Source organism: Cariama cristata, unplaced genomic scaffold (assembly GCF_000690535.1).
Source record: "Cariama cristata isolate BGI_N322 unplaced genomic scaffold, ASM69053v1 scaffold40893, whole genome shotgun sequence".
NCBI classification, from domain to species: Eukaryota; Metazoa; Chordata; class Aves; order Cariamiformes; family Cariamidae; genus Cariama; species Cariama cristata.
Genome location: NW_009610869.1, coordinates 41,783 through 54,987, shown reverse-complemented (window position 1 = coordinate 54,987; position 13,205 = coordinate 41,783). Strand labels below are relative to the sequence as shown.

The 13,205-nt window shown below is 38.9% G+C and overlaps 1 protein-coding gene across 1 annotated transcript in view; it reads right to left on the bottom strand.

Moving 5' to 3' along the window:
* TRPM5 (transient receptor potential cation channel, subfamily M, member 5) overlaps nt 1-13,205 on the bottom strand; it is a 38,507-nt gene that overhangs the window by 8,580 nt on the left and 16,722 nt on the right. The window contains exons 11-18 of the mRNA XM_009698020.1: nt 12,567-12,690; nt 10,393-10,538; nt 9,503-9,615; nt 8,044-8,139; nt 5,389-5,647; nt 3,976-4,094; nt 3,320-3,452; nt 730-904 (exon numbers count right to left, since the gene is read on the bottom strand). Coding sequence (XP_009696322.1) covers nt 730-904; nt 3,320-3,452; nt 3,976-4,094; nt 5,389-5,647; nt 8,044-8,139; nt 9,503-9,615; nt 10,393-10,538; nt 12,567-12,690 — 1,165 coding nt within the window. The remainder of the gene's footprint in view (nt 1-729; nt 905-3,319; nt 3,453-3,975; nt 4,095-5,388; nt 5,648-8,043; nt 8,140-9,502; nt 9,616-10,392; nt 10,539-12,566; nt 12,691-13,205) is intronic.

Below are 13,205 nucleotides of genomic sequence, written 5' to 3'. Positions count from 1 at the left end.
ATCTATATTACCTCAAGTTTGAATCCTACTTCAATATAGCCACTGATGTTTAGCACTGTTATTCTGGCTAAATGCTGTGGCATTACTTCAGACTTCTTTGGGAGATGACCTATTCTGTATTTTACCTGCTTACCTATCAGAAATGTTGCCTTTGAAATTTTATGTCCAAGTATTTCCTTGTCTTGTCATTATTTTTATATTGTTTTGTTTGAAATGTTGCACATATGCAATTACTAGCTTTATTTGATTTGGGCAGCTTTACCTCCAGAGTCAATAAATGCTATAGCGGAATATTTATTCTAAAACATTAGTGTTTGCTTACAGGCAGAGCTGTACTGCTTTAACACTGTCACGTTAAACTACTGCCAAAATATATGGAGGTGCTATTATTTCAGTTTACACAGGGTTATCTGGGTCTAGCTTAAACTGAATGGAAATGGATTGAAGTGAAAGAAGGTATGCCGGCCTTTAGAACTGCAAATCCTTGTGTGACTATTTCAGACAGCTTGTCTAAATAGGGCCAGCCCTTATGCTCTAATGTAATTCCACAATGCATGTTATCTCTTTACAAATACACTATTTATATCATAGTAATGTGAAAGCTTTGGCCTGCAGGACAAAGATTAAAAAAAAAAAAAAAAAAAGACAATACTGGGAAGGAATTCCATGCTCTAATCAGAAGTGTGCATTCAAAAATGGCCAAGTTAGGGGGGAAAGAAATTTCCTCACTGTCTATTTCATCCAGTGGAATCTGGCCAAATATCTGAAGGTAGGGACGATAAAGCACCCTTCTGAATATCCATTCCACTCGGCTGTCATCAGGATGAAGCAGAGCTTGAGTTGTCACACCATAGGCGATAAGCCACACACTCAAGAAAAACAGAAAGAAGAAAACATCCTTCATCTAAAAAAGAGAGGAGGAGGGGTGAAAAGGAGGTAAGGTAACTGTCATAGCGTAGTCAAAGAACAGTAATCTTTCTGTATGAAAACGGCTCAAATAGTTTTGTTTCTTTACAAGCTTGTTTAGGTTAAAGGAGGTGGAATAGGATACAGTTCCATGCACACAATTCCTCTCTTGACCTTGCTGTTATCATATTGGTCTTGGCCTGTAATCAGTATTTTTCTTTGATAGCTCATTTAGATAAAGGCATGTTTTAAATTAAAGCCATGCTTTTCAATCATCTAACATTTAAAAATGAAACACGTTTTATCTTTTAAGTCAATCTCACTGTACCTTTTAAATGCAGATTTTTTGTGAGATCTCACAGTACCATCGACTTTACTGTGAATTACAAGAGTTCTGCTGCAGCAGTGAATCCTGGTAAGAGTCGGTGCTCATTGATGAATACTGAACCACTGATACAGCAGACATTGAAGGCTGCAGGGATCAGGTAGCTTCTGTCTTGAGTTTTCAAGCTAAAAGTAATGCATCTGAGGGATTGTTTTCAGGACTTCCTGCTTTTAAACATTGTGCTTCTCTACAGAAGCAGAAGTAATTGAATCCTAAAACACTTAAAAAAAAAATCTAATATGTATTTCAAGTGTAATAATTTTTCCCTGATGGAAGAGGAACACTTCATCCTCTTGCCATCTAATCTGACACAGTTCATTAGGGACTGTAAATTCATTTCAATTGGATTATTGGATTGTAGTTACCCAAAAGCATAGGCATTTCAGAACTCCAGGATGTTACTTGGAGTTCTATTAAGAAACACGGTATCTAAGCCAGGCAAGACATAGTCAATGTCTCTCTGACTTTCATCAATCTATTTTGTTTTCTGGGTGATTTAAAATATAGCAATGCTGCAGGACTGTAATGGTGTCATAGTTAAGAGAGAGCAGTGGCAAGTCTGGAACTATTTTTTTTCCAATCTGCAGTCTCTCTGTGAATGGGTATTGTTCTGGCATTGAACTGCCATTTTAGCAGCTACCAGACTTGTTTCAGCAATTCTGTAGCAAGGTTAAAAAGGAGAAAGACATGAGAGACATACTTCCTGGTTAAGTAAGGGAAATGATCTTGCTTGAACTCACTTGATGAACCTTTCAAGAAGGTATCATTTACTGAAGAAACTTTCACTGTTCTTTCATTTGATATAAGGCTCACCATTGAACTACCAAAGCTAAAGCATTGTGTTGGCTTGGATGGGGGGAACATGAAAGTTCCCATTTTATGGTTTTGTCTAGGCTGCTGTTAATGTTCTTATTTGCATCTTCTTAATCTGTGTGTTGTCTCATACGACTTCAGATGCCAACACAGTAGACACATCACCACGTTTGTTCAAGGCCCTGGTTTAGGTTGGTATGCAGGAAGGAAGGGTTAGGAGCTGTAGATCTGACTTCTTCTCTTACAATAAAAGTCTGCTAATGCTCTAAGCTAGATAATGTTCAAGAACAAATGTTTATTTGCCATTTACCCTTTTGCTACTCCAAGCAAATGTCATGTTAGAGTTCCAGTTATTGCATTTGTAGACAAATCCAAATAGCTTGGTAGTTATGTTTATTCAATGTATAGGCTTGTTTAGATTGTAGGGCCTTTACTGAGCTGTGCTCTGAGTCACAAATCAAATATTTGTAGATTCTATAATAGCACTTACAATTAGATGAACTCCTATTAATCAGTTACCGTGAGCTAATTGGCCTAGAGGATTAACATGCCTAAATAAAAAGCTATTTCAACATACCAACACATACCCAAGCACAGTAACTGTAGTCATAATGTCTCATTTCCTGCAGGAGAGTAGTAATAAATAAAAATCTTTTATCAACATCTTCCAACATATGCTCAAAAAGTACTAATATGTTTTCATTGTAACTTGGAGCTACAAAGTACGAGTAACTCCTGTGGGAAACTTACAGCTATCCTTTTTCACAGATTTTTTTTTCCACACTTTTTGCAAATAACATAATCTGTTTCCCCAAGTGGAGCAGAGTCATTCAGTAAATGCCCTGCCCTTCTGTAAATGGCTTGCTGTCGGTCTGAGGTCTTTGCTCCGAATGTACTCAGTTTATGAAGTGGGAGGAATACAGTAAGTCATAGACACTCTACTCTTCATTTGCCAGATCAGAGGATAAACGATTAGGTAAGGTACAAGGATTCATAAATTGGGACTAACTTATTACACTACAGAGCTCTTTGGAAGGATCTATTTCAAACTTACTGCATCTAATACTCATGATAAATAATGGAATATATGCAAAATGACAAGCCTTAAAAATATAAAGACAGATTATAAACTGATTTCCTTTGTGAACAGAAGATTTCCTACTCTCCAATTTCTAGAAAGCACAAGTATTTATCTGAGAGAGACTGCACTCTTACCATCCTTTCCACAATTATGATCTTTGGTCCAAGTTGTTTGTGAATTGCAAAAATATGTATAAGTCTAAGTGTAAACACCATAAAATCAACGGCGAGTATTGTACGGCCAGCTTGAAAAGTCGAGTTCAGCATCCTGCAGAACACATGAAATGAAATATCAGACCTCTGCAAGTACTGCTGAGAAGTATTTTCTCAAATATTACACTCAGTTTCTGGGCATAGCCTAATCAGGAAAACATAAGTGCTTCAGGGCTGTGGTTGCATAAGCCTGTAAGAGGAATGTAACTCAATGTTTGTATATTGATGAGAAATAGCCAGAAGATGGAGGGACACTGTATCCTCTGGCTTGGCTTTAATGGGATTTATTTTTTAAAAAAAGATACATTGAGTAAAAGTGATTGCCAAACACAAACAAATAAAAAAGCAGAGCTCTTCTGTACCTGTGTTTGAATATACCAATATGTCTTTTTGTGGTCTCTGGAGCAACCTCTGTGATTCCACAGGATTTGAGAGGCTTTTATTGCAGAAACATGTCTCAAAGCTTGTAAAAGTAAATGTCACAGCCTGTCCTCATGTGCACATGAGACTTTCCTGTCAGTTGACATACATAGCCCTTGTTACTGACGCTGACCACATCACATGGAACAGATATATACCTGCAGGTTACCCCAATTATGAAGAGGAAGATGGTCACCATATCACATTTATTCCAGTTATCCTCCACATACAGTTTAAATTTTTTCATTAAATTTGTGTCTTCGTCTGTATAGAAACTCTGAAAAAGAGAAATAATCATCAGTATTGATCTGTTTCCAGTTTCACGATTTCATTGTGAGTTTAACATAATACCTGTTTACTTTTTCTCTTTCATTGCAAAGAGCAAAATCAAATTCCTAGTGTAACAGGAAAAAAAGCTTGAAAGCATAAGCTCGGTTTACTGTCTTAAAACACAAAAGTTGAATGAAAAAGAAAAAAAACAAATCTTTTTATTCTTGTGATACTAGCCTTAAGAATTTTTGAGGCCTGATTTAAGATTTTGTCAGCAGTCAGGCTGTTAAACAACACAACAACTTCAGTCAAAGTTCAGTTTCTAGACATTGCTATCTAAACAGCATAAACAGATTTGGCATTTGTATACTGTATTTGTCAGTGAGTGCACATTTGATTATCTAGGCAAAGAGCTGGGTTTCTTATTTGGGTTTTAGCCTCGCACTTTTCATGTTTTACAGGTTTATAATGAAATGTTCTTTGATCCAAGAATTTTCCATGTCCTGCTCTGGTTATGGCCTTGCTGCATAATTTCAAATGAATTGTAACAAACTAGGTTCCCCTCCGCTGTCCCTATTGCTTAAATTGAACACTATTTGTTCTTCCAGAGTAAATGTTTATAACTGCTTTTGTGTGTCTAAAGAAGACAGCTTTATGCACCCACAGTTGGCAATACACTAGCACCATTGTTCACACGTTATTTCAGTTGTTGAGCTGAGGACATTCCAAAACCAGTAACTGGGAAAGTAACGGAGAAGTGGGTTTTGTTGTTGTTTTTTAAGAAAAGCAAACCAAAAAGAGATCTGCTAATGTTTTGAGTTAAGAAGTATTTTACGAAAACCACAAATAATCTGAATTCATTTACTTGGTTTTTTACGTCCCCAGCAGGAAGACTCTCTTAAAAGGATGTAGAGTTGTCTGCTGTGTTTCGAGGTGTAGAATATAACTTCCAACTTATGCTATTTGTGGTGGGAGGACTTAGTTCTAGGGAGTGAAATCAGAGAGATACTTTGCAAAGTGAAGGACACCTGAATCTTAGCAACCCGCTTGACTTGGCTACAGCTGGAGCAGGATGGAAAAACAGAGGTGGAGCTACAGGTTTATATGGTGGAGGACAAGCTTGCTCTGGGTGAGTGAGGTGGAGTGTTTTGGATAAGGTAAGTTCTGTATTGCTCTTCTGTGCAAAGCTACACCAAGTACTTGAAATCTTGAGGCTTATACAGTCATACAGATTGTAAATCTATTCAAAATACTGCTTCAAGTTTTATTGTGTTCTTACTAAGATGTTGTAGGTTGCTGACCTGTCGGATTTCTTCCAAGACGAGGGTAAAAACCCAGAAGTAAAGTATAATTTCTTTAGCAGATGGACCCTCAGGTGGAGGTGGTTTAAAGTCCAGTAAAAGGACATAGGTAAATAGAAACAGAAAAGCAAAGTACATTATAACATTCCCCATAAATACAGTTACAGGGGCACTCCAGAATTTTCTCCACCGAGTAAACATGAATGTCGCCCATGCTGTGTTTTCAGAAGGGTTCTCCTTTTCCAATTTACCATTTCCTCTGCAAAACAAAAAATATAGGCTTGGTGACGATTTCCTAAAATTAGTTCATGGGAATAGGCTCAATATTATTCTGTATAAAGCTTCTTGTAAGACAGTTACAGGCAGATGCTGGGGGTGGCAAGGAGGAAGGCTGTAGAAGTCAAGAGCAGTCACATTACCATAGCAGAAATATTTCAAGTCTAAAAGGTGGTTTTGGAAAAAAAAAGTTGCATCATACTTAAATGCATATTCTTGTTATTTCAGTTTTGCTGTGTTTAATTTTATTTGTAACTTCATTGTGTTCCTGCAGGTAGTACAAACACTGTGCAAATACACAAGGAGAGAGAGAAGGGGGCTTAATTGTTTCATCATTCTAAATAACAGGAAAGAAAAGCAAATGGCCAATGTAGTTTGCGAGTCAGTTCCTTATTATTTTGGCTCTAAAAATTTCTTGCAGTGTTTGCATGCAGAGGTTCTTGTTGTTGCTGTGACTTTTAACAATTCCTATATTTGACCCAGTCTCATAAGTGCTGGATCATACTAAGCATGTGTTTCTTGACTGTCCTTGCTGAAGTCTGAGAGAACTACTGAAGGAATACTTTCGTCCTTTACAGAACTGTAAGCGCTGGCATCTTGCCCTTTACGATTAAATTAAATTGCAGAAAAAGTAATATAGAAGCCTTTTAGCAAAAAAAGTTGACCTCAATTAATTATTAAGGTAGTCTTTGACTATACTGAAATTACGCAAGTATTTTGGTAACTGAAGGGAAATTTGACCTGTACATCTACAGTTGTTTTTGCTGTGTTTTGGAACATGAAGTGCTATCAATTGGCAATGGAAATTATCCTGTGCAGAAAATGCAAGTTCCCTGTATTTGATAGCAATCTGATCTTGGTGTGAGGTTTTGTTTCCACATAAATTGCTCTCCTGTGTAAGCTAGGGGTGTTATTGGATCTTTAATTCTGTGATTCTGACTCCGAGAGGCATGATCTCTAACAAAGGATGTGCACGCTAGGGTATGTGTTCAATTTCACCTCACACAAAATAAACAATGACTCTTCACTGGTTTTTAATTTCCCCTGACATTCTTACTAATTATTAAATACACTTGTTACAAGGAAAAGTTTCTCCTAACAGCCAGTCTTTTCTATGTGCCTGATTTTGTACTGCCTCTCAATTTATGACATCATACAATACATTCCCATGGTAACATGCAAATAACATAAACAGATAATTGCAGTCTTACTGTAAGATGCTGAAATAGATCTGGGAGGGAGAGCGCCTCTTTGTTAAAATAAATTGCTAAGATAATAGCAATTGGAACGCACAATGTAATGACCAAACCACGCTTCACTCAGGATATGGAAGTGCTTTATGACATATTGCTTACAAATAGCTCCCAAGAGGCAGATGCTTTTACACCTATTTTATAGGGTAGGGAGGGAGAGAGAAGAACTAATGATTTTCTCCAATATACCGGCAGTTAAATGCCAGAGGTAAAAACAGAAGCTAATAACTCAGACTTGGTCCGGTATTTCATACTGTGGACAATGCTTCCTCGCTACCGTTGTTCACATATTTCTGAAGTTCTCTTTAAATCATTGAAAAACACATGCTTAATGCAATTGCCTAGTTAGCACTGTCTAGCTATTAAGAGGACTTTGTGCTAACAGGAAGTCTTCTTATCCTGACTTAAGTCCTTATGGCCTCCCAGGTTTTGGTGATGAGCGTGTGGCAGAGGTATAGGATGGGATTTGAGTTCTGAATCACAGATCTATGAATGACCACGAGCAACTGACAAAATCTTTGTGCTCAGTTACCCATTTGTGTAATGCTCCCACTAACTCGTAAGTTTGTTGTTGTACTTCAGGGTCCATCTTTTACAATATAAACGAAGAGCAGTAGTATGGTGGGAAGCTGACTTAATTTAAAATTTCCAGTTGCTGATGTTTGCGAGTACTTCTGTTGCTCCCTTTGTAGGAAAGTATGTAGTGATGCACTCAAATAATGTAAGGTTTTGCTGAGAACCTTCTTTCTGCTCATTTTAGTAATCTGATAGGGGCTTAGTTCCTAAATCCAATGTATATGAGCCATCATGAGCTGAAGGGAATCTCAGGAAATGCTTTCCGATTCCCCAGGTATTAAGCAGATTCCTTGTTCTGTAGAAATTACCTGCTCAGAACAAGTAAAGTTGTGTCATCTTAAAACAGTGATATATCCCTGTTTATTTTCTATGTTCCTTTTAGAGAGCAGCAACAGCAGTAATCAGAGGGTGCAGCACTTTCTGAGGAGTAATGACTTTCTTGGTCCTTCAGCTGCTCCTTAGATCATTAGCTGGTCACCAATCCACAAGAAGTGTCCTGTTCTTTGATTGTTGTCACAAAAGTTATATTAACTAACGAGTTTATACTTACATATCTTCTTCCTTGGAAAAAAGCAGAGTCCTCTCTGTATCTAAACTGTCCAGCTCTCTAAATGGCTCTGGTTCGTTCTTTGATTGTTTTTCCTCACTGTAAGGAAATAAACTCATTAGTTGAAAGATGATGGTTAGCAATTTTTCACTACTAAATTGGCATTCATATAGAACTGCTAGCATGTACTTATCTTGAACTTGCTCCACTGAGAAGCTATCAAATAACGCATAATCATGACCTCTGCAAATTCTGTTTCTTTGTAAGGAGAAGGGTGAAGTCACCCACAAGATTCAGAGAAGTGATAATTGGCATGCTTCACAAAAATGGAGCAGGATGCTCGGTTTCCTCAAGTTACTTAGGGTTTGAGGAGAAATAAACCCCTCAGTCAGTCCTAGAAGACAATACCCCAATGCTCCATTCCTGGTTACTCTTAGCAGAAAGTAAGAGAGGAAATGCCAGAGCAATAGGGAACATGGTGTCAACTCTTGCATTTCCAGGGAAAGGAGGCAAAAAATGTCCTCAACAGATTTGGAAAGGCTTACTTTGATTATGAATCATAATTTAAACCTTTCCATGAAAACTTTTTCAAAATTTCACGTAAAGTTACTTGAATTTGTGAATCCGGCAGCCACTATGATGAGAAGGTCATCTTTAGTGATACTGGCAGAAGGAAATTCTTAAGTCAGCAGTGCCAAACAAGTTTTCCTCTTGCTTTTTAAGTAGTTTAACAGTTATGCTATTAAGAAATATATGTTTCTTGTCATTCCATAATGCCAATTCTGATGATTTGTATATGATTCTCACAATATTAGGAGGTTTTCTTAAAGTTCCAGTTCTTGGATTCTTATGACTGCCTGAGCATCTTGGCTGCCTTTTTTTTTTTTAAGAAAACCTATGACAAAAAGCTGAAAACTATGAACTCCAAAGCTATGCCTGCAGAAGACTAACAAAAAGATCTCATAAGACATTGAATTTGAAAATCTTAATTGATTTCATGTCAGTCCTGTGTTTTTAAGCTTGACTTATGGTTATCAAGGCTTGTGGCTAATAATACTGCTTTGTGATGGCTGTTTTTCTAGATAAGATAATGAGGTCTGAACCAGGCATCTCCAAATCTAGAAATAGATGGTGCTACACCTGGAGATATTCTATACATTACTGTGTAGAATCTGGAGCTGACAGAATTCCAACAGGCTTTTCTGTGGACTGTGCAAAATAGAAGTGATATATGTGAAACTGTGGCATTGATCTTCTAAGTATTAGAATAGGCACTGGCACAGGATGCACAAATCACACGGTCTGATAGAAAACTGATTTGGTTAACAGTGGTGCAGTCCTCCTGTTGACACTCTGAGGCGATATTACTGGTTTTATGACTTAGATGAGAAATTTTGCATCTGGATATTTTTTATGGCTTATTTTTCATCCCTTACTTATCTCTTGCACCTTATGTTTGTACCTGAATGCTATTAAATTTGTGTAGATAAGGAAAGGACACCAGAATCCACAGATTAACTTCAGGATCTGTGTGCTTGTAGACATGTCTCCCCACCATATTTTTGTCAGGAAGGCCTGAAAGTCAAGAAGACAAGAGTTGGCTTTAACATCACAAAAACATACATGCAGATGAAGTGCACCTATGTTCTGTGGCTCCTAAGACAGTGAATGCTCTGGAAAAATAAAGAGCAGGTACACCCTCAGAGCAAAGAGGCACTCTGCACGTCCTTCTGCAGATGTTGTTGAATATGCAAAGAGTTCTGAAGAGGACAGTGGAAAGAACGGCAAGTCAAGTGGAATTAAGCAACATCTGTAGTACTAAGAAAGTGCAAGTCAGGTACTGGGAGCTAAAAGCACCATCACTCTTAATTTAGCTTTGTGCATGTGGAGAGAACTCAGGTTGTGAGGGCAAAGCTGAATAGTAATTTGATTTAACTTTTATCAGTGAGCTCTTCCTTGAATCTGAACAAGGAGTTACCTCACATCTTGGAGCAGCTTCATTATGCCTCGGGCAGATTTAAAGTGCTTTCTGATGCTTCTCTGTGAGCAAGGAAGGAATAAAAAGCAAGCATGGAATTAAGGGCTAAACTTTCTCCTCAGTGTGCTGGTCTGCAGGCCAACTGGATGAAAGGGAGGGGAAAGGGGGAACTGTTTTGCTTTGTCAAGGATGCGGTATAACATCCTCTAGGTATAGTGCTAGGGAGAGGGAAGAGTCCCCTCTCCGAAGAATGTCTCTTAAGGGAATACCTTTCAAGGGGTTGTTCAGTTGCTGTGCTATCCAATCCTGTGTCCAACATCATGCTTAAAGGCCCTGGGGGTAGAGATGGTGAGGGAAGGGTCTGTAGAACTTACCTGGACACCGTCATGTGCAAAGAAGGACTTTGCATCTGCTTCTGTAGCCAGCTGAAGGCAGGTGGTTTTGCTCCAGTACTGATTTTTCCTCACCAACAGAGCAAATGCTCTCTCCTCGCTGTTGTGGTAGCATTCACTAAACAGTTCTGCCAAATGAAGGAAACGTAAATAAACAGATCTTGTAATTTAAAAGAAAAAAAATTTAAAAAAGAATGTAAGGCAAGAGACTGGTATGCGTAGGGTGGAGCACGGTGGTAGCAAAGCCTGAGCAGTGTCAGATGCTCCTTGCTGCACCAGAGCCTCCTGCAAAGCTGAAGTAGTTGAGAAGAGCCCAAGAAAGCTAAGAGGAGGTGAGAGGGAGAGGGGAACAATGCTGGACACAAGAATAACTCACTGTGGGTTTATGCATGTGTGTACATGTGTTGGGGCAGAGGGCAGATGAAATAGATTTGCCTTGTTGAAAAAAAATCACTGTAATTTTAAAATTCCCACTGTTTGTAGAAAGGTATGGAGTAAATCTCTCAGTACCTCCCTCTCACCTGTTTCTATCTGCATGCTCTTTTCTTAGCCTGGGGTCTCTAACAGGTTTGTGTTTTGAGCTTTTTTTCCCCCTATTGTTGTTTGATCCAAGAAGAAAATTTTTCTTTCTCAGTTCTCCTACAGACAGCATAAGAAGCTTCTTGGAAACATGTCAGTATTTGTTGTAGACCCTCGTCTGTAGCTGCATCATGTGGCGCTTTAGGCAATATGAAGCAAATTTGTATCTCTTGGGAGATCCTCTTACATTTTGAAGGATGAGTTGCCACACTGCCCTCACTCTCCTGAATAGATGAAACAAAAGGAGCAGCTCAGCTTTGGCTTGTAGCCAACAAAATTCTTGATTTTATTTGACATAAAATATTAGACAGTGGACTGTTGTGGCGTAGTTGTTTCCAGATAAGCTGGTCCTGGAGCTCAGAAACTAGGTTAAAGAATCCAAAAAGTCAAGGTTTTCTCATTAGATGAGATCTGACTTCTTGTGTGTGTTTCATGCTGATGATTCACTTTATTATCACGGTAACTTTCCTAGGCCAGCCTACACCTTGTTACACTGTGAGGGCTGGGGAAAGGATCAAGTTCACTTAAAATAAACTGATATACAGACTACTTTTGCAGTTGATGTGGTATTTATCATTCTTAAAGCATGTTTGCTCTACTTAATATTGACAGTGTTATCCGGGCCAGAAATTAGAATTGAGAATCTGATCTAATACTTACCAAAGCTAAGGAGCAGACTTCTGTGTATTGGATTAGGCCCTGTAATTCCATGACTAAATTACTCAAGCCTTGTGATTATATAAGAACCTGACTTTTTTTTTTTTTTTTGTAAATAATAATAGCCCTGTAAGAAAAGGGGGAAATGTGATCCGTGTGTAAATAATGTAGTGATGTCTGAATGAGCCTTCAGCTCCTTGATGTACTAGCTCTTGGGGGAGAGAAAGAGGCTCTGCATTTCCATGTATGGCATACTTTAAAAGCAGTGTTACCTTCAGGTATGGATTAGGTTGAAGTCAGATCAGCAGAGAAGCTTGTGTGCAGACATCTGTTTTTAACCAGGCAAAGTGGAGAGAGCTTGGCATTCTGGCATTGCAGATGCCTGAACGCTTACTGCTGTAGGGAGGGGCGGCTTGTCTGCTGTGAAACCAGTCTGAGCCTCACTGCAGTTTTGCAGTGCAGTTAGCCCTCTTCTGGGTGAGGTAATCTCAAATTATTTTTAGCAGCAAAGACAAACGTTAAAACTTGTTGCTCTAGTGGCCCTTACAGAGCAAGCTTGATATTGCAGGAAAACCAGGCTGCTGTGAGCCTGGAAGCGTTTTGGTTATTCTCTCTTGCCCACTGCTGTAACACACCTTGTACTAAGGTCAGACACTTAAAATACCAACACGCACCAGCAGAGTAATTTCTTCCATGCATCCCAAAGGCCAGTCTTGGAACACTGATTTTTCCAAAATGATTGGTTTTTAAGTCCTTCTGTGGTATTTGAATGTTTGGGACTGCCTGTGATGCAAGGCTGTTGAATTATTCATCACAGTTGACCTTTTAGAACTGAAACGGTATTTTTTTTCACTTGCTTGCCTTCCAATGGCAGTTACTTCTTAAATCTTTGATGCTGTTAACAAGGTGCTGTTACTTACCAACAGCGAGCTGCTCATACTTGGCCTCTTTCATTATACGTGCTACTTCGGTCTCTGTCTCCAGACGGGACATCTCTTTAAGGATCTTGCAGGCTGCCAGAGCTGAAGCTACACCCTCCTGACCCTGTTGAATTGAAAGGGGTGCTGCTTTCACCATCCACTGGAGGGCATTTTTGAACTGGGGAGACTTCACTAAGGAACATGTCTAACAACAACAACAAAATTTTCATGCATATCTCCCCTTTGAAGAATCTTCCCTCAAACATAGACTTGAAAGTCCAAAATGTCAATCAAAATGACAGTTTTGGTGATATTCGAAAACTGAAACCCACATAATTGGGTAGTTCTTGTGCCATTATAAGGCTGGAGACTTTTGGGTTTGATTGACCTTAGAGGGGCCTGATTTGGGGTAGCAACCAAAAACTGAAAGGAGAAGAGCACGTTATGGAAATACAGCAAAACACACACAGTGCCAAGATACCTCGAATGTGGCTGTGCTGAGACCCTACAGAAGGATGTATGGGAAAGGAGGGAGCACAGCTGGCAGAGGCACAACAGTGGCACAGAGCAGACAAACATGCCTTCTGATTACAGGGCTCCACAAACACAAGGCCCTGCACGGTGCAGATGTGTCTGCAT